At 44.3% G+C, this 23957-nt stretch overlaps 1 protein-coding gene across 1 annotated transcript in view; it reads right to left on the minus strand.

Annotated features, from left to right (window-relative positions):
* Nucleotides 1–23957, minus strand: part of NDFIP1 (Nedd4 family interacting protein 1) — a 753142-nt gene that overhangs the window by 49494 nt on the left and 679691 nt on the right. The window contains exon 7 of the mRNA XM_044069282.1: nucleotides 19214–19319. Within this exon, the coding sequence (XP_043925217.1) occupies nucleotides 19216–19319 (104 nt within the window). The 3' untranslated portion in view covers nucleotides 19214–19215. The remainder of the gene's footprint in view (nucleotides 1–19213; nucleotides 19320–23957) is intronic.

Below are 23957 nucleotides of genomic sequence, written 5' to 3' on the forward strand. Positions count from 1 at the left end.
TGCAATGTACTCTAGAGATTAAATTATCTCTACACAAAACAGCCACAGTTGAAAAGTTTAAAAATACTTAATAATAATAAATAAAAACACAAGACAATACTACTTACTACACAGTGCTAGTCAAGAGTTGAAAGATCACACAGAAATACTTAGAGTAGAAAAGTTCTGACATCAATACAGAAAAAGACTAATCTAATCTTCCTAGTTCCTAGCTACATCTAAGAGAAAACGCAGTTCTAAAATGAACTTGCATATAGAACAAGACAGTGCTGGTGATGCTGGATGTTCTCAAGACAAATGCTCAATGCTCTCATTCTCTCTCTCCTTAAATTGATAACACAGTACCACTGATTCATTTCAGATTGCATCATTCCTTTCTGGTTCCCAGGCTAACATAACTCAGAGGTTAATAGCCCTTTTGATATTGCAGTTAGTCAGGAAGCCAGAGCAATAAAAGAAATTACACATGTAAATCCTACCCATTAACTCTGACCTCAAAACAATAGGCAGAATGCCTTTATCTAGACATCTCGGCTCCGAAGTTTGACATCAAAGAATTGACTTATCAGCTTTGTTACAGCAGAGTGCACTGTTGTTCTAGTGTTGCAGTTTTACAGTTCCACATATAATAGCATTTTCTTCCATTTAAGAAAACAAGCCTGTGGCTTATATTAATATTTACAAATGACAGAATTATCTACAAAATTCTATCTGGCTAGGCTGGCAGCCTTCACCAATCTTCACACATCACCCCCCCCCCCCCCCCCCGGAGAACTCAAGCTAGTTTTTCAAGTGACCCTTGAGAAACATTCCTTGAGAGGGTTAGGTCTATCTGAGTATTCCTTACCCCATTCCCTGTCTTCAGAGGCCATCTGCATTGGCTTTGCTAATCCCACTGCAGTGCTGCACTGACATATATGCTTGCAACTCTAGGCTCCATCTTAGCAACTTGGCATTTTGCTGGCTGGCTCTGTTCTTCCTTGTCAGGTCTGTGAGGGGAGCAGCTATAGTACTATAACTGGGAACGAATTTTCTGTAGTACCCTGCTGTTCCTAAGAATGCACTCACCTGCTTTTTGGTAATGAGTGCAGACCATGCCTTAATGGCTTCTACTTCGACAGGTTCTGGCCTGATCTTGCCACTTCTCACTCTATGTTCCAGGTAGGAGACCTCCGACATACCCACCTGACATTTGCTGGGCTTAATGGTCACCCTGCCCTCTGTAGTCTTCCCAGCACCTCCCTGACATATTGAAGGTGCTCTTGCCAGGAATGGTAGTGGATGGCAATATCATCCAAGTAAGCAAGGGCAAACCCTCCTGCTCCTGTTAGGATATGATCTACCAGCCTCTGGAAAGTCGCTGGGGCATTTTTCATCCCAAATGGCATCTTTCTGAACTCATACAAGCCAAAAGGAGTCACAAAGGCTGACCACTCTCTAGCACTGGGAGTCAAGGGCACCTGCCAGTAACTCTTGGTAAGATCAATGGTTGTAGGATACTTAGCCCCACTCAGCTGCTCTATGGCCTCATCTGTCCTAGGCATGGGGTAAGCATCTGACTCTGTGCGACTATTTAATTTCCTGTAGTCCACGCAAGAAAGTACAGTTTTGTACCTACCATAAATGTAAATGTTCGAGTGTAAACACTGCTGCAGTCATTACACGTGGGTTATCCTGCCATCAGGTGGTTCCCCAGTCAGTCTGAGTTCCAAAGTCTTGGTCTGGCGTTGGTTGCTGTCGCCTCCTCCCTGATGTCAGTGCGACAGGGGTATATAAGATGCAGCCGACGCCATTTTCTTCAATTTTTCTTGCCCCAGATGTCAGGTGCCTCCAAATAGGCCATTCAAATTGCTAGTAAAGTATAGATAAGAAAAGCAAACAGTTTTCAGTTACCAGCAAATACGTCCCATAGGTGGTAAAGGGTAGAAGACATAGATACGTACCAGCAAGTAAGAGGGGAAGGAGGGAGGGTAACCTGGACTGCAGCAATTTTTACACTCGAACATCTACATTTATGGTAGGTACAAAACTGTACTATGTTCATCGTGTTACACTGCTGCAGTCATTACACTTGGGTGGAATCCCAAAGCTGAGGTAGGGTGGTTGGTTCTATAAGGCATTAGGGGTGGCTATAAGGCCCTGCAGCACAGCAGTAGTGAAGCCAGCTCTGGATTTGGAGTATAAAGGCAAATGGTAATGCTTGGTGAAGGTATGCACAGAACTCCATGTTGCTGCTTTCAAAATATCCTTGGTAGGTACTCCTCTGAGGTAGGCAATTGAAGTGGCTGTTGCCCTGGTGGAGTGAGATCTAATGCTGCTAGGTACAGGTTTCCCATGGTGTGTATAGCAGAAACGTATACAATGTCCTATCCATTTAGAAATAGTCTGTTTTGAAATGGCTTTTCCCTGTGCTCCTGCAGCATATGCTACCAATAATTGCTCAGGTTTTCTGAAAGCTTTGGTTTTGTCCAAGTAGAAGCGTAACTGCCTGTGAATGTCCAAAGAATGCAGTTGTCTCTCCCCTTTATTCTGTGGTTTTGGATAAAAAGGTTTTGGATAAAAAGTTGGCAGGTGAATTGTTTGGTTTAGAGCCACACTTAATACCACCTTTGGCATAAACGTAGGGTTAGTTCTTAAAGACACCCTGTCCTGGTGGAAAATGAGGAAAGGTTCCACTGCCATTAGTGCCTGTAATTCTGCAACTCTTCGTGCTGATGTTATTGCCAGTTGCAGAGCAGTTTTCCAAGAGATACATTTTAACTCTGCTGTGTTAGCTGGCTCAAAAGGAGGTAAAGTTATTTTTTCCAAAACAAAGTTGAGGTCCCAAGTTGGAGTAGGTGCTCTACTGGGCGGTCTTATGTTTTTAGCCCCTCTGAGGTACTGTTTGAGCAAAGGATTAGAGAAAGTCGGTGGATCTGTGTTGTAATGAGCAGAAATGGCAGAGGCGTGGATCTTGATGGATGAAAAGGAGAGGCCCTTGTCCAGCATCTCGGTTAAATATTGTAGAATCTGAGGAATGTTTGGGACAAGAGGGTTAAGGCTGTGAGCCTGGTTCCAGGCACAGAATCTCTTCCATTTATCTGAATAGGCTTTCCTGATACTAGGCCTTCTGGCCTCCAGAATGACATCCATAACAGCTTTGGAGAGAGGCATTGCTTGCTTGACTAAGGAATTTTCCATGCAGCTAGGTTTAAGGTCTTTAGCTGGCTGTGAAATATCTGATTGTTGTGCTGAGTCAGCAAATGAGGGATTTGAGGCAAAATCCAGGGTGGTTCTTGTGCTAAGTTCTTTAAGATTGGGTACCAGTGCTGGCGTGGCCAGTCTGGTGCAATCAGGATCATCTTTGGCTCTTCTTGCCTGGCTTTTATGAGTACCTTTGGAAGGAGAGGTAGAGGTGGGAAAGCGTATACTTGCAGGTTTTTCCAGCTGAATGAGAGGGCATCCACTTTCCATGCTTGTGGATGTTAACTCCTTGTGCAGAATTTCTGTAGCTGGCAGTTCATTGGGGATGCAAACAGATCTATGTCCGGGCTCCACCATTTTTGTGTTATCATTCTGAATATTTGTGGATTCAATTCCCATTCATGGGGATCCATGATGTTTCTGCTCAAGTCATCTGCCAGTGTTTTTCTCTCCTGGCAGGAATTGTGCTTGCAGATGAACTTGGTAGTCTAGAGCTGTGTTCCACAAGGTCATGGCTTGTCTGCAGAGGGGGTAGGAGTGTGTGCCCCCTTGCTTTATTTATGTACCACATAACTGTGGTGTTGTCTGTCTTTAGTAATAGTTGTCCTGGATACAGCAGGTCCTTAAAAGCTATAAGGGCATTTTGTACAGCTAGCATCTCTTTTTGATTGATGTGAAGATGCCTTTGCTCTGCGGGCCACTCGCCCTGAATACATTTTCCAGCCATGTGTGCTCCCCAGGTGTAATCCGATGCATCTGTTGTCAGTGTTTGTCTGGCTGTGGGTTGAATAAAAGGCTGTCCCTTGTTGAGGTGACAAGCTTGAGCCCACTATTGAAACTCCTGTTGAAGGCAAGGAATTAGTGGTATAACTGTTTCCAAACTTTGACAGTGTTGAGACCATACACTCTTTAGGTACCATTGTAGTTTCCTCATATGCAGTCTGGCATATGGAATTAGTAGTATGCAAGATGCCATGCAACCCAAGGCCTGCAGAATTTTTCTTGCAGGGAGTTGGGTCTTTGTTGCCATCAATTGAACGTATTGTGTCAGTTGTCCTTGCTTGTCTGGCGTGAGAAAAGCCATCTGGGCCGTTGTGTTCAAGCTGGCACCCAGAAATATCTTTTGTGAGGGCACTAGTTTTGATTTCTTTTAGTTTACTGTGTACCCCAGGCAACTTAACTTTTTTTACGAACGCCAGATGCTTTAGAAGAAAGTCCTTGCTCTCTGCTTGAATCAGGCAGTCGTCCAGTTATGGATAAATTTGAATTCCTTTCTGTCTGCAAAATACAATTACTGGTGCCAGGCACTTTGTGAAGACCCTGGGCGCAGTAGATAAGCCAAAGGGCAGTGCAGAGAATTGACAGTGCATTGAACCAGCTATTGATAGCGCATTGAACCAGCTATGAATCTGAGGTATCTTCTGCAGTTCTGTCTGATAGGGACATGCAGGTATGCCTCCTTGAGGTCCAAGGTCACGAGCCAAGCCTTCTTGCCCAGCATGGGAAGAAACTGCTGTAGTGTCAACATTTTGAATTTCGGAGCATCCAGGTAAGTGTTTAGAGAAGAAAGATCCAGAATGGGTCTCCAGGCTTTGTCCTTTCTGGGAACCAGAGAGAGTCTTGAGTAAAATTCTTGTCCTTGCTCCTGTGGTGGTACCTTTTGAATAGCTCTCATGTCTATGAGTGCTGTAATTTGTTTTTGAGCCTCTGCCCATTGATTTGGTGGCAGATTTGGCATTCCTTTTAACCTTGGCAGAGTGTGAAAGTGGAACCTGTAACCTTGAGATACAATGTTGAAAACCCATTTGTCTTTGGTGATGCAATGCAAATTGTGATAGAAAAGTGCCAGTTTTCCTCCTAAGGGGGCTGCCAAGAGAGAGCTGTTTGGCAGCTGTAGTGGGAAGTCATTGAGGCTGCTTTTTGTATGGTTGGGGCCTGTCTTCCCCTTCTTTCTAGCCTGGTGCACCCCACTGTCGAGGCCTGTAAGGACCTTGTGGTTGACCTCTACCTCTTGGATATCTGTATCTTCCCCTTTGAGGTCTGTCTGTAACTGGAATGGACCAATTCTTTGTTGGCCAATTTCTGCTAAATCAAGGAGGCTGAACCTGTAAGAAATCCTTCACCCTTTACATAGATGTTGCCTTATCCTCCATCTTCTTTAATACCTCTTCTGCCTTAACTCCAAATAACACATCCCGCTGCAAAGGTGCATCCAATAATTTTGCTTTAACATGATCTGGTAACATATGTTCTTTTAACCAAGCATGTCTTCTAATGACTGAGCCTGTAACTGCTGCTCTACAGGAGGCCTCTAAAGAATAAAAACCACATTGCAAAGTACGTTTTCCCACTTGTTCAGCTGCATGCAATAAATCCTGCATTTCTTTAAAATTAGGAGGATCTGAATCTGGAAGCATTTTTTGTTTCAACTGAGTCATCAAAAATTGCTGATATTTTAGCATGTGAAACTGGCAATTTAAGGCTCTCATTGCTAAAGTTGCAGACGTGTATACTTATTTCCCCCATCTGTCTAATGCCCTGGAATCTCTGTCAGAGGGAACTGGTTTTTTTTGCTGATGAGGCCTTAATCCCTTTGGGTCCATGAGAAATAGTTTCAGGGTCAGCAACAGGACTTACAGAAATTTGTGCGAGTCAGGGACTCTGCAATATCTTTCAGGTTTAACTGGGGCTGGAGGTAAGGAGTAAGGATTTAAGCTGGATTCAGTATACACATCATCCACAATATCTAACACTGGCGGAATAGCAAGGGGTCTGTGTTGAGGTAATATAAAATGAAGTCTGTGAGCCTTTTCTTGGATTCTGAGTAATCGTGGCCTTCCCAATGGAAATGCTCCCTCATGGTATGTAAGGTTTCCCCAAAGGAGTAGTCCTCTGACAGAGAGGCTGATGGAATTGATTCCTCAGCATCAGAATCCTCATAAGGGGGTAAAGAATATCCTAGGTCTGAGGATGCATCTGAGGAAATGGACACCTGGTTGGAGGATTCATAGTCTGCATCCTGTCTGGGCCTTTTATCAGGTGGGTGGTGGGACCCCCTGATCAGGGTGATTAGGTCTTCGGTCATTTTGAGCATTTGTTTCTTAGGTATGGAGGCCTGTCCTGGAGAATGCTGAATTTATTTCCTTGTTTTTAAGGGAGGCTTAGACTTAGCAGAGGGTTTAATGCTTAACTGAGTAGGTCTGAAAACACCCTCTGAAGCTGTGGATTGCTCAGCTACTTCGGTTCCCTCTGAAGGGTTAGTTTCAGTAGGCTGAAAAACTTGTACGTCCGAATGCCCAGCCAGCTTCACGTGGGAGTCAGACGGCCTGTGGTTCTGCAGAAGCGGTTGTCAGGGGCTGCGAAGGTGCCTCGCTGAAAACCGGAGAACTGGCGACCGGTCTAGAAGAGGCCTCGTCGTCAGTTTTGGGCCTCGGATGCCTGTCCTTGTCTTTGCACTTTTTATGTATTCCGGTCGTCGGAAGTTCCGATGGCATGGTGTAATTGAATTTTCTGCCAAAATAATGTCGGGCAAAATCAAACCGACGTTTAATAGTGCACTTGTTAAACCTAGCACAAAACCGACAACTAGTGACGTCGTGGTCTGGGCCTAGGCATGGGATACAACAGGAATGGAAATCCTTATGAGGTATTTGCTTCCCACAAGAAATACAGTTATTAACTTTTACTGACATCGGTCTGAGGCAAGAAAAAGTTTCCCCAAAGGGGTACTTAGCTTTGTAGAAGACTTCGGTTCTGGATTCAGAATGAAAATCTCAGGAGTCAGCCGACCGGCACTTGCGAACTGCTTTTGCTTCAGGCACCGCGCGGCAAGAAAGACTGAAGAAAATGGCGTCGGCTGCATCTTATATACCCCTGTCGCACTGACGTCAGGGAGGAGGCGACAGCAACCGACGCCAGACCAAGACTTTGGAACGCAGGCCGACAGGGGAACCGCCTGACGGCACGATAACCCAAGTGTAATGACTGCAGCAGTGTAACACGATTAACATCCTGGTGCTGCCATCTTTCTTTGGCACCAGCACCACTGGGGAGGACCAGGGACTGTTGGACTATTACCCCTAGTTCCAACATCTCCTGTATCTCCTCCCTCACAGTCTGTTTGACTCTCTCAGGCACCCTATAAGGGGCCCGCCTAATAGGCCTTTGGGGTCCTGTATCCACCTGGTGCTTCACCATAACACTGCTCGGATTTCTCATACCTGGGTACGAGATAGCTGCTGGGACATTGCTACCCCTTTCACTAAGGTGTCAGTCCGAGTCTCATTGAGGTCAGTCACCAGATCTCCCTCAGACTCCTCCTGCATTCTGCTGCAAATGCTCAGCACAAGGGCCTCCCTATCATGGTAAGGTTTCATCATGTTAACATGGTACAATCTGTGCTCCTGCCTAGCAGTTCAACCATGTAGTTATCACTTACCTTTCCTTATCACCCTGCCAAGCTGCTTGTTGTGTTGGACAGGAATGAAAAACATTACCTGCTGCCCTACAGCATACTCTCTAGCTCGAGCATTCCTGTCATACCAGACCCTTCTCTGCTGCTGGGCTTCTGCCAGGTTTTCCTGGGCCAGGCCCATGAGTTCCCTGAGCCTTGCCCTGAGTTTAGGACATATGCCACAACAGACTCCTTGTGGGATTCACACTCATTCCCCACTCATCTCAAATTAAATTTAGAGGTCCCCTCACCCTATGCCCATACAGCAACTCGAAGGGTGAAAAACTTGTGGATTCCTGGGGAACCTCTCTGTAAGCAAACAGATGGGGCAAATATTTGTCCCACTCCCTCTTAAACTGGTCTGCAAATGCCCATATCATGGAGTTAATTGCAGAGTTTAACCTCTCAACAAGACCATTAGTCTGGGAATGGTAAGGGGTGGTCTTCAGGTGCTTCAACCCACAGTACTTCCACAGACAACCCAGCAGGTCTGACATGAAATGGGCACCTCTGTCAGTCAGTATTTCTTTTGGGAAACCTACCCTGCTGAAAATCTCTAACAAAGCATTATTTGCCACCTTTTCTGCCTCAATGGAGGACAGAGCCACTGCCAAAGGGTAACCATGTAGCATAATCCACTACCACTAGGATATACTTTTTCCCTGTGGAACTGGGGTACTCAGAGGCCCCACAATACCCATAGCCACCTTCTAAAATGGCTCCTCAATCACAGGCAAAGGCATCAAAGGTGCTGTCACCTGGTCTCCTGCCTTCCCTACCTTTTGGCACGGTTTACAGGTCCTGCAATACCCTGTTACATCTCTGGAAATTCCAGGCGCCAATAGAAGCTCTGCATAATACGTCTTTGTATGTTTTATGCCCATATGACCTGCAAAGGGAATATCATGGGCTATGGCTAGAATCGCCAGATGGTAGGCTCTAGGCACTATTAAATGCTGTACCCTCTCACCTTCTAGCCCTCCCTCAGGGGTCCACTCTATACAATAACCCTTTGTCCCAGTACAAAGTTTCCCCCCTTCCCTTGAGAATCAGGTACCTCCCTAGCTACCTGCCTCAGGCTTTGCAGTGTAGGGTCTAAGAGCTGAGCCAGTCTCAACTCTCTCTTTGTAACCCTTCCCAGCTCCCCTTCCACAAAGTCTGGCATTCATCTGACAGTGGTGCCTCACTGTCAGCCTGGGTACTACTACTTACCGCTACCTTTGCAGTCACTCTTTCCAAGGGAACATCAGTACCCACAAGCAGCTGCGGCTCACACTCAGTCTCACTGCTACAGAGTAGCTCCCTCTCTGAAGTAACCACCTCACCAGTCCTGGCTGCAAGTATGCAGTCTGTCTGGGTCTCCCCCAGGCTACCAGACCCACATGCTTGCCTCCTAGCCTGACTGCATGTAACTGCAGAGGTGCATGGTACTGCCTCATCCAAATCCTTCCCTATCAGAACATCTGCAGGATAGTAGTTTGGTGCCCCTGTTGTCTCAAGACAACCTACTATTGGCATTTTGTCTTCCCCACTTACTGGATCCCTCACCTTTTGTTCTCCACCTTGCCTCTGTGGACATTTGTATGCCACACGGCCCCGCCGGTTGCATTCAAAATATTTAACCCTAGGTCCTGGACGTATACCTGGACTAGTGGTTTCCCCTGCTACTGGCAAATTCTGTTGACGCAGTCTGGGCTGCCCACCATGGGTTCCTTTAGACCCATGAGTAGTACTGGGGGTCCCTGTCCTGTGCAGGGATGCCCTGCTTGTTAGGTATAGGTCTCCCTTCTTCCCAAACTCATCTGAAGTAGCACACTGTCTATCAGCTAACCAGATCCTCATGTCCTCAGGCAAAGTGCTAAGGGCTTGTTCCCTCACCAAAAGGTCTGCCAGCCCTTCAAAAGTGGTGACCTGACATCCACTCACCCACCTATAAAAATAAGTGCTCAGTTCAGCAACATATTCACACACACATTCATCTGCCTTGCGTCTATGCTCACGAAACTTTTTCCTATATGTTTCAAGTGTTGGCTTAAAAAATTCTAACAAGCAGTTATTAACAGTAGTATAATCAAAACATTCCTGATCAGAAATTTTAGACAACACAGTTACAGCTTTACTTACCATGGTGTAAGGGGGTCAGGAACCGTACCCAGAGCCTTTGGTCAACATCATACTGTTACATATCCACTCAAACGTATGAATGAAACTATCAAAATTATACCCCTCCGGTTACTCCCTTCTCCATTACCTCCATGGCTCTGGCGAAGAGTCAGCATCTCCTTTTCCTCAGCTTCCAGGCATAGCAGTTTCATTCTCCTCAGCCTGCAAACATCGCAGTTTCTCATTGTCCTCACTCTCTAGACGCCTCAGTCTCGCAGCCGCTTCTATTTCCAAACGCCTGGCCTCCAACTCAAGTCTCTTTAGCTTCAGATGGATTTTTAAGTCCTCTACAGAAAGGTTGAGCTGTCCTTTCTCCGAGTGTGCTACATCTCCACTGCCAGTCTGCTCGTCCTCCTCGTTGTTGTTTTCTGATGCAGCTGTGACCAAAGCTGCAATCATGTCTGCCTTAGTTAGGTTTCCATGCACCAGTCCCCTAGCCTGGAACATCTCAGCCAGCTGGCTCCTTATCAGCTTTCCATACTCCTCTGTTCACATGCTGTCTGTTCTGCCTGACTAATTAAGCTAATAAAAGAAATAAAACAATTGTGATCTGAATTCTGAGTCTTCACTGCGTGGCTGATTTAGAGTACAAAAACAACTTCAGTGATCACTGTACACAAGCTACAGGAATTCACACTATCCACACCACTACAAGCCAATTAGTATTTGCCAACCAAGTAATATGTGGTGTGGATATCCCACCACTGCCAAACAATTAATATTGGATGCCCGTGCACCGTACCAGCAATCAAGGAGCCTCAATTCTCACCACTAACACCAGTGAGGGGCATCCATATAGGAAAAGGATAATAAATACACACATAGTGAAGTACAATTTCCCTTAAGAGCACACAGAGATCAGTCTGAGGCTGGTCTCTCCTTTTCTCTCCAGATCCCCAATAAGATTCCCCACTGGTACAGCTATACGGTCCAGATCTCAGCCTAGTGGGCAATCTAAAACCTCCAACACCCTTCTCTGCCCAATCAGTGCTTCGTGTTCCTGCCCAAGTAGCTGACACACACACTTTGAGATAAGAGTTATATACAACCACAGAGACACTCCTGGGGAAGGCTGGCACAGGTTCTCCAGCTGTGCCCCTTTTACCCAGACTATATGGTAGAAATCACTGCCACCACCCACTAATATTTATCATCTACCAAAAGGCCCTTATGAAAGGGTGCCAATTATACTGTACAATAGTATTATCCACATGGTTAAGTGCAAATGAACAGTCAAGGCTTATTTGGAATGAATGTGTACAGTATCTATCTATCTATATATATATATATATATATATATATATATATATATATATATATATATATATATATATATGCAATGTACTCTAGAGATTATATTATCTCTACACAAAACAGCCACAGTTGAAAGGTTTAAAAATATTTAATAATAATAAATAAAAACACAAAACAATACTTACTACACAGTGCTAGTCAAGAGCTCAGAGATCACAGAGAAATACTTAAAATAATACAGTAGAAAAGCTCTGACATCAATACAGAAAAAAATAATCTAATCTTCCTAGTGCCTAGCTATATCTAAGAGAAAATACAGTTCTAAAATAAACTTGCATATAGAACAAGACAGTGCTAGTGATGTTGGATGTTCTCAAGACAAATGCTCAATGCTCTCATTTTTTCTCTCCTTAAATTGAAAACACAGTACCACGGATTAATTTCAGATTACATTTCTTTCTGGTTCCCAGGCTAACAGAACTCAGAGGTTAATACCCCTTTTGACCTTGCAGCTGGTCAGGAAGCCACAACAATAAAAGAAATTATACATGTAAAGTCTACCCATTAACTGGCCTCACAACAATAGGCAGAATGCCTTTATCTAGACATCTCGGCTCCGAGTTTTGACATCAAAGAACTGACTTATCAGCTTTGTTACAGCAGAGTGCACTGTTACAGTTTTGCAGTTCCACATCTAACAGCATTTTCTTACATTTAAGAGAACAAGCCTGTGGCTTACATTAATATTTACAAATGACAGAATTATCTACCAAATTATATCTGGCTAGGCTGGCAGCCTTCACCTACCTTCACAATGGTTTACTACCATTTCTGCTGCACTATGTAGTTTGTTGCAGAATGTTAAGTATATTACTCATTACTGCATGAAAAAAGGGACTAACAGCTAGTGAAGTCAAGGTGTGCTATAAATATGCACTTGTAGTGATCACCATCTCTGCTAGGAATTCTTTGAAACTAATGTAAGCAAAGTGCAGGTGGCCAGACAATGCTGGGCAGTGCTCATTTTTCTGAAAGCTATTCAGTCCTAGACAAATGAGATAGCCAAAGTGAGAAATGCAGAAATTCAACTACATAGCAAAATTATACAGAAACCTTCAACCACTGAGAAAAATGCTGCCTGGATGGAGAAGTGGGTGCTTTTTCTGATGAAAGAGTATGTTATATATGCTGTGCAGTGTTCTTAATCTGTTGGACTGCCTAGTTTCTAAATAAAATGCAACATTTGAGGGGGGGGTAGCTTTTGAAATTAACATTTAATAACAAAGAGAATTTCTACATTCTCATTTTACGTACTGTGCTTCCAAGCACTTCACAGTTGACACACCTCTGACTACGTCAATCATGGATACACCCATACAGTGATAACATTTACAAAGACTGCAACCCTGCATAACAGTACGGAGGGAGATATTAAATGATAAAAGGTTAATAGATTACCAATGTACAAGGATTGTAAGATTGCAAAGGGGTAGAAAACAGTATTTTTAGCTTGCAGATAAGGAGTTTGTACAAGAATTGGGTGACATTTTTAATGTGGATCACTGAGGAAAATGTAGAGAGGGAGCTGGAAGAGTTGGAGAAAGTACAGTTGTGTACACTTACCATAAATGTAGATGTTCAAGTGTATTCACTGTTGCAGTCATTATATTTGGGTAATCTGCTGGCAGGTTGTACCTCAGTCGGCCTGAATAACAAAAGTCTTGGGTCCTGTGTTGGTTGCTGTCGCCTCTTCCATGACGCCAGGTAGTCAGGGTTATAAAGCATGCAGCCAACACCATCAGTTTTTTCTTGCCCCAAATGTCAGGTGCCCCCATAATGGGAAGCAATTATATACAAGGTTACACCTCCAACAAAATGCAAATACACCAGAAAGTTTAAATATAGTAAAGAAGAAGACAGGTATAGTCAATAGAAGTCAGGGGCTGGAGGGTGTTAACCAGGACTGCAACAGTGAATACACTCTAATATCTACATTTATGGTAAGTGTACACAACTGTACTATGTTCTTTGTGTTTCACTGTTGCAGTCATTACATTTGGGTAGATTCCCACAGCTAAGGAAGGGAGGAGGCAATTTAGAGAGCATTAGGACCAGCTATTAGGCCCTGCAAAACTGCAGTGGCAAAACCAGCTCTGGATTTAGAAAAAAATGGCAAGAGGTAATGCTTGTTGAAGGTATGTACAGAACTCCAGGTAGCAGCTTCTAGGATGCCCCTGGAAGGAACACCTCTGAGAAAGGCTGTAGAAGTAGATGCAGACCTAGTGGAATGGGATCTTATCCCCTGTGGGGTAGGTTTTCCATGGTGCTTATAGCAGAAATTAATGCAATGGCCTATCCACTTAAAAATGGTTTGCTTTAAAATGGCCTTCCCCTCTGCCCCTGCAGCAAAGGCAACTAGCAGCTGTTCAGATTTCCTGAGAGGCTTAGTCCTGCCCAAATAAAATCTAAGTTGTCTGTGCACGTCCATGGAGTGCAGTATTCATTCTCCTTTGTTCTGTGGATTAGAGAAGGTTGGCAAATGAATGGGCTGATTTAAGGGCCACACTGGATACCACCTTGGGCATAAAGGAAGGACTGGTCCTGAGGGACACCCTGTCCGCATGAAAGATGATGAAGGGCTCCACTGCCATGAGGGCCTGTAATTCAGACACCCTTTCTTGCTGAAGTGATGGCTAGAAGGAAGGCGGTTTTCCAAGAAAGGAATTTCAACTCTGCAGTTGCAGCTGGCTCAAAAGGAGGTAGAGTGAGCTTTTCCAATACAAAGTTAAGGTCCCAGGCTGGAGTAGGGACTCAAGGGTGGTCTTAAATTTTTGGCCCCTCTGAGGAATTGCTTCAGCAGGGGGTGAGAGAAGAAGGGTGGGCTCAGTATTATAATGTGCTGAGATGGCTGAGGCATGAATTTTAATAGAAGAGAAGGAAAGGCCCTTGCGAAGCATCTCCGTTAAGCATTGAAGAATATGTGGTAAACTCTGTTGTACCCCCCCCTCCCCCAGCTGCCAGGTTCAGGGTTTGAAGCTGGGGCTGCAGAATCTGGCCCTACTGCTGAGACAGCAAGGAAGGGGTCTGAGGCAGGTGCCATGGTTCCAGCAGTGACATACTGCGCAAAAGGGGGTACCAGTGTTGGCATGCATGGCCAGTCTGGTGCAATGAGTATTGTCCTTGGTTTGTCCTGTTTGATCTTTAGTAGAACTTTCAAGAGGAGAGGCAGAGGGGGGAAGGCATAAACTGAGATGCTTTCCCAAGTGAAGGACAGAGCATCCACTTTCCAAGCCTGTCTGTGGGGAGTCCTTGTGCAGAATTTGTCCAATTGGTAGTTCTGAGGGGAGGCAAACAAGTCTATCTCTGGGCTCCCTCATTTGTTTCCCAAAATGTTAAATATCCACTTGCGTGGGTCCATGAGATTTCTGCTTATGTCGTCTGGCAGTGAATTTAGCTTGCCTGGCAGGAATTGAGCTTGTAGGTGCTCTTGGTAGCTCAATGCTGTGTTCCACAATGCTATGGCTAGTCTGCAGAGAGGGTACGAGTGGTTTCCCCCCCTGCTTGTTTACGTACTCCATAACAGTGGTGTTGTCCATCCTTACCAATAATTGTTCTGGGAGAACGTGGTTCTTGAAGGCTGTCAGAGAATACTGTACAACTAACATTTCTTTTTGATGGATATGCAGGTGCATTTGACTCTGGTTTCATTTGCCCTGAATGCACTGCCCTGCCAAGTGAGCCCCCCATGCATAGTCTGATGCGTCTGTTGTTAGGGTTTGGGTGGCAGAGGGTAGAGTGAATGGCAGTCCCTTGTTGTGGTGGCAGGCCTCTGGCCACCAAAGGATCTCTGTCTTTATACAAGGAATGATAGGAATCATTGATTCTAGGTCCTGAGAATGTTGACACCATAGGCTTTTGAGATACCATTGTAGTCTCCTCATATGCAGTCTTGCATACGGAATTAGTAAAATGCAAGAGGCCATGAACCCCAGGGCTTGCAGCATTTTCCTTGCAGATAGCTGGGTCTTTGTGTCCAGCAGTTTGAAGTAGGTTGTCAAACTTGGTTTCTCTGGCGTGAGGTAGGCCATCTGGGAAGTTGTAGTCAAGCTTGCTCCCAAGAATACAATTTGTTAGCAGGGTACTAGGTGGGATTTCTTTTCGTTTATGGTGTATCCCAGTGAGGTTAGCAGTTTCTTTACAAATGCCAGATGATTTAATAGTATGTCCTGGCTTTCCGCCTGAATTAGACAATTGTCCAGGCATGGGTACATTTGAGTATTTCTTTGCCTGCAGAAAGCAATGACTGGAGCTAGGCACTTTGTGAATACCCTGGGCGCAGTGTATAAGCCAAAGGGCAGTGCAGAGAACTGATAGTGCATGCAGCCTGCTCTGAAGCGTAGGTATTTTCTCCAAGATTCCCTTATCGGGATGTGCTGGTAAGCCACCTTGAAGTCCAATGTTGCCAACCAGGCATTTTTGCCTAGCATGGGAAGCAGCTGATGAAGAGTTAGCATTTTGAATTTTGGGATTACCAAAAGGTGTTTAGGATAGACAGGTCCAGGATAGGACGCCAGGAGTTGTCTTTTCTGGGTACCAGGAAAAGTCTCGAGTAAAAACCTTGTCCTCAATTCCTCTTCTGGGACAGGCTGAATAGCCCTGATACTTAGAAGAGAGATAACCTGCTGTTGAGCCTCTGCCCACTGATTTGAGGGTAGGTCTGGCCAACCGTTTGGGGTTGGTAAGGTGTGGAAGTGGAATCTGTATCCTTGGGAAACTATATTTAAAACCCATTTGTCTTGGGTAGTGAGTTCCCAGTTTTTTGCATGCAGGATGATCTTTCCCCCTAAAGGGGTAGTCAGCTGAGCAGGGCTTGGAAGGTTTAAGGTTAAGTCATTGTGACAGTTTACCATACGGGGGTGTCTTACTACTTCCAGCTTTGGAAGTGGGAGCCTCCCACTGCTTAGGCCTGTGAGTATCTTGAGACTGTAGCCTAGGTGGTGTGCCATTCCTGGGTTTGGACTGAGAAGCCCTGGAAGAGACAGGAAAGGACCAACTCTTAGAAGGTCAATGCTTACTAAATCTGGGAGGCTATACTTGCAGGAAATATTTAACAGTTTGCATAGATTTAGCGTCTTCCTCCATCTTTTTAAGTAGTACTTCTGCTTTGCTGCCAAACAGGTGGTCTTGGTTTAAGGGAGCATCCAGTAATTTAGCTTTAACATGATCTGGCAAAGTTTGCTCTTTAAGCCAAGCATGCCTTCTAAGAACAGACCCAGTGACAGCAGCCCTGCAAGATGCTGCTAAGGAGTCAAAACCACATTGCAAAGTATGTTTAACAACTTGTTCAGCAGAATGCATTAAATCCTGTAATTCTTTATTTTCAGCACAGTCAGGAATCATCATCATTTTCTGTTTAAATAATCCAATAATATGCTGCTGATACTTTAACATATGAAACTGGCAGTTTAAGGCCCTAATGGCCAAAGTAGCAGAAATGTATACCTTCTTAACCCATCTGTCCAGGGCCCTGGAATCTCTATCAGAGGAGATAGGGTTGTTGGCAGTAGTGACCTTAATGCCTCTGGGTCCCTGTGAAATGGTCTCTGGGTCCACAGTGGGATTCTTAAAGAGGAACTTGTGAGAGTCAGGTACTCTGCAATACCTGTCAGGTTTCCTGGGAGCCGGGGGGTAGAGTGTCTGGGGCCAGGCTAGATTCCAAGAAGGCATCATCTACAATGTCCAGTACAGGAGGGATAGCTAAAGGCCTGTGTTGAGGTAGGAGTAAGAATTCCCTAAGCCTCTTTTTGGAGTCAGAGTAATCCTGGCTTTCCCAGCGGAAATGCTCCCTAAGAGTGTGCAAAGTTTCAACAAAAGAAAAATCTTCTGGAGGGGAAGCAGAGGGTATAGAGTCCTATGCATCAGAATCCTCATAGGTAGATAAGGGCAAATCCCGGTCATAAGAAGAAACAGAAATTTCAGAATCCGGATCAGAAGAATCAGAAGGAAAATCAGTTCTAGGTCTCTTAGAGGGAGAAGGCTGGCTTTCCCTAATTACAGTAATAAGGTCTTCAGCCATTCTTATTTGTTTTTTAGGCATATGGGCCTGACCATGCGGTTTGGACTTCGGTTTTCTAGGCATGGATCGAGTTTTAGACCTTGAAGTAGAAGATGGCATTGGTTTGATATGCAAGTCCGTAGGCCTGAATACACCTTCAGAAGCCAGTGCCTGCACAGCGGCTATGGACCCATCCAAGGTAGAGACATCCGCAGGTTCCATAGTCAAAGAAGCATCTCGCTGCATACCGGACTCCGAATGGGTCTCAGTAGATGCCTGCAAATCTGAAGTAGCAGGCATCAGGGGCTGCGAAAGCGCCTCACTGAGTACCGGCGAACTGGCGACTAGCTTAAAGGAAGTGTCGTCGGCAGCTTTGGGCCTGTGCGGTCTGTCTCTGTCTTTATCTTTACATTTTTTTGGAATGTCGGATAGCTTATCAAAGCCATTTCTGGGTAATTAAACAGAGTACCGAAGTAGTCTGAAGCAAAAATGAACAGACGATGAATAGTTCGAGGATTGAATAAGGCACAAGACTGACAGCGAGGGACGTCTTGGCCTGGGCCTAAGCAAGGAATGCAGTACAAATGAAAATCTTTGAGGTATTTGGTTTCCACAAGAAATACTATTGTTACTGACATCGGTTTAGAGCAAGACAAAGGATCCCCAACGAGGTAATTAGCTTTTTTGAAAACTTCGGTTCTGAAACTCGAAAATGAAAATTTCAGGAATCGGCAGACTGGCACTTGCGAACTGCTTCTGCTTTGGGCACCGCACGGCAAGAAAGACTGATGTAATGGCGTCGGCTGCATGCTTTATACCCCTGACTACCTGACGTCATGGAAGATGAGACAGCGAACGACGCAGGACCCAAGACTTTGATAGGCCAACTGAGGGCTACCTGCAAGCAGATAACCCAAATGTAATGACTGCAACAGTGAAACATGAAGAACATCGGGGGTCTGAAGATATCATGGGCTTTCATCAGTCTCAAGAATCTCCCCTGATGCTTGAGGTGCAGCATGGGAATCAGGTCTGGTTTTCTTGGCCTTTTTCCATGGCGGCTCTTTGGATGGGCCTGCTCCTCTCTCCATAAAGAGTGCAAGACGTGCCTCTGATTTTCCAAGTCAAGTTTAACCGAGGCCAGACGGCTGTGAAGGGTTTTTGGAACGAAAGATTTGCAAATAGGGCAGGAAGTATAGTCGTGGGCCTTGCCTCAACAGAATACACTTCCCCTTTCTAGTGGGCATGTACATATTAGCAAAAACCAAAAAAAAAACAATGAAAACCCCTTACTTATCTGTTGGGGTCGCCTGAATTAGCAATCTGCTTTCCGAACTGGCGAATTAGAGTCTGACGTTCACTGCGGCAAAAAAATTCTGAAGACGGTACATGCAGACGTCACTTTTATACCCTATATCGGTTTATAGTCCTGGCGCAGGACGTCACACGTACCCTCCTGAAGCAAGACTTTGGTATACTGGCCGGATGTCGGAGCTGCAGGCAGCAACCTCCCTACTGTTATGAATATTGCAACACGTGAATAGAAGGACATCAATCATGATTTGCATATAGCACTCGAGTCCCAGTGAACATTACTAGGTAATCCACATGCAGGAACAAGCATGATAAAAAGGCAGTGCACTTTCATCACCTCCCCTTACCAGACATATCAAAAACTAGAAGCACAACAAAGTTTTGCATAATGCAGTCTCAGGCTACACCAAAAACCTTTAATACGGCTAACATACCTTGGATGCAATTCAAATGGCATGTGCTTGACATGTGTGGACAGTGCTTGTAATCTGTATGCTGACCTGTGAAACTGATAGGGTTTTACATCAATAGACCTAGGTTTAGTTTTCATTTTAATCTGGGTTTCAGGCCTTACCAAATGTAATTAACTAACCTTCCAAAAGATGGCTCCAAAATCCAAAAACGTTGTTCAAGCGGTAACATTTAATTAAATGATATATGCACTTAGAATGAAAGGTCTATCCAAAAAGAATCTTAATTAGCAGAATTCTAAATATGTATTAGTTAACATACACAATGCCATAATAAATGCCTGATGCAATTCCATGCCAAACAGGAATAAAAAGTGTTACCTTTAGTAAATGAAAAGGACTCTGGTCCTTGGAAGAGTAGAAATCGTGTCAGGCATCTTTCGTACTTTTGCATAATTGATAAAGCCTCGGAGGAATAGAAGGAATCCTATGACAAAAATAATGCATTCTGTTATTTTATTTCCATACTTTTTTTTGGCTTGTACATCTCACTCTTCGAAACACTAAGCACATGCTTATTTAATTAAACACTACAAGCCTGCTAAGTATAAACATTGTTATTCTAAGTGAGATACAAGTGCATTTAAAAATATATTACAGGTATTAAAACAGTGACAAAACAGAACAGCAGCTGCTAAAATAACAATGTTAAAACAATTACAGTACTCTATAAGGCATCAATCTTAAAGTCTTCTGCAAACTTAGTTTTGTTGCTGAGCATACAGTACAACAAAGAATTTAAACTATTAGAGCAATATAGTGCAGTGCACAGCAACCATTTGAAATGTCAGGACCCACTAGGGTGAGTCCTGAAATATGGAGACTGAATGGCTAAAAGGAAGGACTTACATATACTAAGTCTGAAATGCAATTTCTCAGAATATTCCCTTTTCGCTGATGTATGCGTTCTCAAAGCTGGCACATATAAGTTCGGGAAAGAGGGAAGGCTTGCCCCCTGCAAAAAGAAGTTTAAAGGAGAAGAGCAATTTCTGAGATTCACTGTTTTCCTGGGTTTTGGTGGTCTTTTTCTTTTCAGCTTATCGGCACACAGCATTTCAAGTGCAGACATTTCAACTGACAGCTGCACATTTAAGCATCCAAATGCCTAACCCTTGCCATTTCACATAAAAAGAAAAAAAAAACTACTATAAAGAACAGATTGTGCTTGTGAATAATGCACATTTAACACAGCGACAAAAATTCTTAAAGGAAAACTCTACCCTAGTACTAAAATGTTTTTTTCACTTTCTTTCCTGGCCTTATTTTAACAGCTCAAAATCACTGCTTTATTTGTAATTTTAGCTCATTTTCCACAGCATGGCTACCTATGGGGCTTGATGTACAGTGTGATCTTATTCTTTCTCAACTCTTTCTCTTTCCCATAATGCTATGTATGACTCATGCCAGACATAAGTACAGTTTTGTACCTACCATAAATGTAGATGTTCGAGTGTTCACCCTGATGCAGTCATCACACTTGGGTTATCCTGCCGTCAGGCGGTCCCGCAGTCGGCCTGAGTTCCAAAGTCTTGGTCCGGCGTCGGTTGCTGTTGCTTCTTCCCTGACGTCAGTGCGCCAGGGGTATATAAGAGGCATCCGACGCCATTTTCTTCAGTTTTTCTTGCCCCAGACGTCAGGTGCCCCCAATAGGTAGGCAATATATATATATATATATATATATATATATATATATATATATATAGCTATATAAAAATAAAACAATACCTTCAGGCACAAGCAAATACACCACAGAGGTTGTATAGGATAGAGTGGTATAGATAAGTTCAGCTAGTTCAGAGGGGATGGAGGGACTGTAACCTGGACTGCAGCAGGGTGAACACTCGAAGATCTACATTTACGGTAGGTACAAAACTGTACTATGTTCATCGTGTTACCCTGCTGCAGTCATCACACTTGGGTTGAATCCCAAAGCTAAGGATGGGTGGTGGAGTTAAACAAGGTTAGAAGAAGCTAGTAGGCCCTGCAAAGCTGCAGTGGCAAAACCAGCTCTAGTCTTAGAATATAGAGGTAAGTGATAGTGTTTGGTGAAGGTGTGCACTGAACTCCAAGTTGCAGCTTCCAGAATATCCTTGGTTGGCACTCCCCTGCTGATGTAGCTGTAGCCCTGGTGGAGTGGGACCTAATGTTAGCAGGTACCGGTTTCCCATGATGAGTGTATCAAAAACGTATGCAATGCCCTATCCATTTAGAAATGGTCTGTTTTGAGATAGCTTTTCCTTGTGATCCTGCAGCATAGGCTACAAAGAGCTAGTCAGATTTTCTGAAAGCCTTAGTTTTATCCAAGTAGCAACGTAATTGCCTGTGAATGTCCAAAGAGTGCAGGAGTCTTTCTCCTTTGTTCTGGGGATTTTGGAAAAACGTGGGCAAATGAATGGTTTGGTTTAGGGCCACACTGGATACCACCTTTGGCATAAAGCAAGGGTTAGTTCAGAGAGAGACTCTGTCTTGATGAAAAATGAGGAAAGGCACCACTGCCATTAGTGCCTGTAGCTCTGAGACTCTTCTAGCTGAGGTTATTGCTAGTAGCAGGGCAGTTTTCCATGAAAGAAATTTTAAATCAGCTGAAAAAGCTGGTTCAAAGGGCGGCAGTGTAAGCTTTTCCAGAACAAAGTTGAGATCCCAAGTAGGTGTTGGTGCTCTCCTGGGTGGTCTTATGTTCTTAGCCCCTCTGAGGTACTGTCTTAGGAGTAGATGTGAGAATAAAGGAGAATCCGTGTTGTAATGAGCTGAAATTGCTGTGGCGTGGATCTTAATAGATGAAAAGGAAAGTCCTTTGTGCAACATCTCAGTTAAATATTGTAGAATCTGAGGAATGTTTGGATCAAGGGGATTTTGGCCTTTAGCCTGGTTCCAGGCGCAAAATCTTTTCCATTTGTCTGAATAGGTTTTCCTGGTGCTGGGCCTCCTGGCCTCCAGAATGACATCCATAAAGTACAGTTTTGTACCTACCATAAATGTAGATGTCCGAACTGGATAGCATCTGCAGTCATAACAACTGGGTTGTCCTGTCGTCAGGCAGCCCTTCAGTCGGCCGGATTCCAAAGTCCGGGTCCGGCTTCGGCTGATGTCACACTCCACCCGACGTCATCTCTGTTGGTCTTCGGGTATAAAAGCATCAGCCGACGCCATTTTCCTCAGTGTTTCTTGCCCCAGATGCCAGAAGCCCTCTTGCAGGCTAAAATTTGGATAGATGCCAATGTTTCCAAATAGATAGAGGTAAACACAACAATAAGCATGTATGTATATATATACAAACAAATACACCATAAAAGACTCCCCCCCAACAGCTAGCTATTAGGAGGGTAAACACCCTAGGAGTACCACAGAGGGGAAGGAGGGAGGGTAATCCTGACTGCAGATGCTATCCAGTTCGGACATCTACATTTATGGTAGGTACAAAACTGTACTATGTCCTTCATGGATGCATCTGCAGTCATAACAACTGGGTAGAATACCATAGCCAACTAGGGGAGGAGGATAAAGGTAGATTATGGTGTGTTTAGGATCCCTTGCAGTACAGCAGTGGCAAATCCTGCTCGGGATCTGGAATATAGAGGCAAATTATAATGCTTGGCAAATGTATGCACGGAGGTCCAAGTAGCCGCCTCAATAATGTCTTTGGTTGCCACTCCTCGTAAGAAGGCTGTGGTAGTGGCTGTTGCCCTTGTAGAATGAGGTCTTATGTTTTGTGGAATTGGTTTTCCATGGAAGGAGTAACAGAATCGTATGCAATTTCCTATCCATTTGGAGATTGTCTGTTTGGAAATAGCTTTTCCTTCCCTTCCTGTTGCATAGGCTACTAAAAGTTGGTCAGTCTTTCTGCTATTTTTGTTCTGTCCAAGTAGTAGCGTAGCTGTCTATGTACATCCAAGGTATGCAGTATTCTTTCCCCTCTGTTTTGTGGGTTGGGAAAGAAGGTAGGTAGGTGGATTGTCTGGTTTAAAGACACTCTGGATACCACCTTGGGCATAAATGTAGGATTAGTCCTCATGGATACTCTATCTTGGTGGAAGATTAGGAAGGGTTGCACTGCCATTAAGGCCTGTAGTTCCGAAACCCTCCTTGCTGAAGTAATTGCCAGCAGGAAAGCAGTTTTCCATGACAGGTGTTGTAGGTCTGCTGTTGCTGCTGGTTCAAAGGGTGATAGAGTCAATTTTTCTAGCACAAAGTTTAAATCCCAAGCTGGTAATGGTGGTTTCCTTGGAGGTTTTACATTCTTGATTCCTCTGAGGAACTGCCTGAGCAAAGGGTGTGAAAAAACAGGTGGATCAAAGCTGTATTCGGCTGAAATAGCTGATGCATGTATCTTGATGGAGGAGTAGGACAGGCCTGAATGAAGAAGTTCGGCTAGATACTCCAGAATGTTAGGCATATCTATGTTTGACACATCTTTTCCTCTTTCCGTACTCCAAATGACAAACCTTTTCCATTTTCCAGCATAGTTCCTTCTTGTTGAAGGTCTGCGTGCTTCAAGAATAATGTCTTTTACTCTTTGGGAAAGTTCTGGATTAGCTGCTGCTATGTGATGTTCCATGCAGTTAGTTGCAACGTTGTTAGGTTTGGATGTATGATGCTGTAGTTGTTCTGAGTTAACATCAAAGGCATCAGGGTATTGGCCACATATTGTTCGAGACATGCTCCTCAGTAGTGGGTACCAGTGTTGTCTTGGCCAGTTCGAGCTATCAGGATTAGCCTTGGACGTTCTTCCTTGATTTTCAGTAGTACCTTGTGTATCAAAGGAAGAGGTGGGAATGCATATGCTGTTAGGCCTTTCCAGTTGAAGGAGAGCGAATCCACTTTCCATGCTAGTGGGTGGGATGTCCTTGTGCAGAATTTTTTGAGCTGGTGATTGAGAGGTGATGCGAATAGGTCTATCTGTGGCATTCCCCATTTCTTTGAGATGGTCTTGAAGATGTCCGGGTGCAGCTTCCATTCGTGGGCATCCGAAGTGGTTCTGCTTAATGTCTGCTAGAGTATTGTCTTTCCCTGGTACAAATATTGCCTGTAACTGGATGTTGTAGCTGAGTGCCAGGGTCCACAGCTC

This window comes from Protopterus annectens, chromosome 4.part0 (assembly GCF_019279795.1).
Source record: "Protopterus annectens isolate FY-2018-M chromosome 4.part0, PAN1.0, whole genome shotgun sequence".
In the NCBI taxonomy this organism is placed as follows: Eukaryota; Metazoa; Chordata; order Ceratodontiformes; family Protopteridae; genus Protopterus; species Protopterus annectens.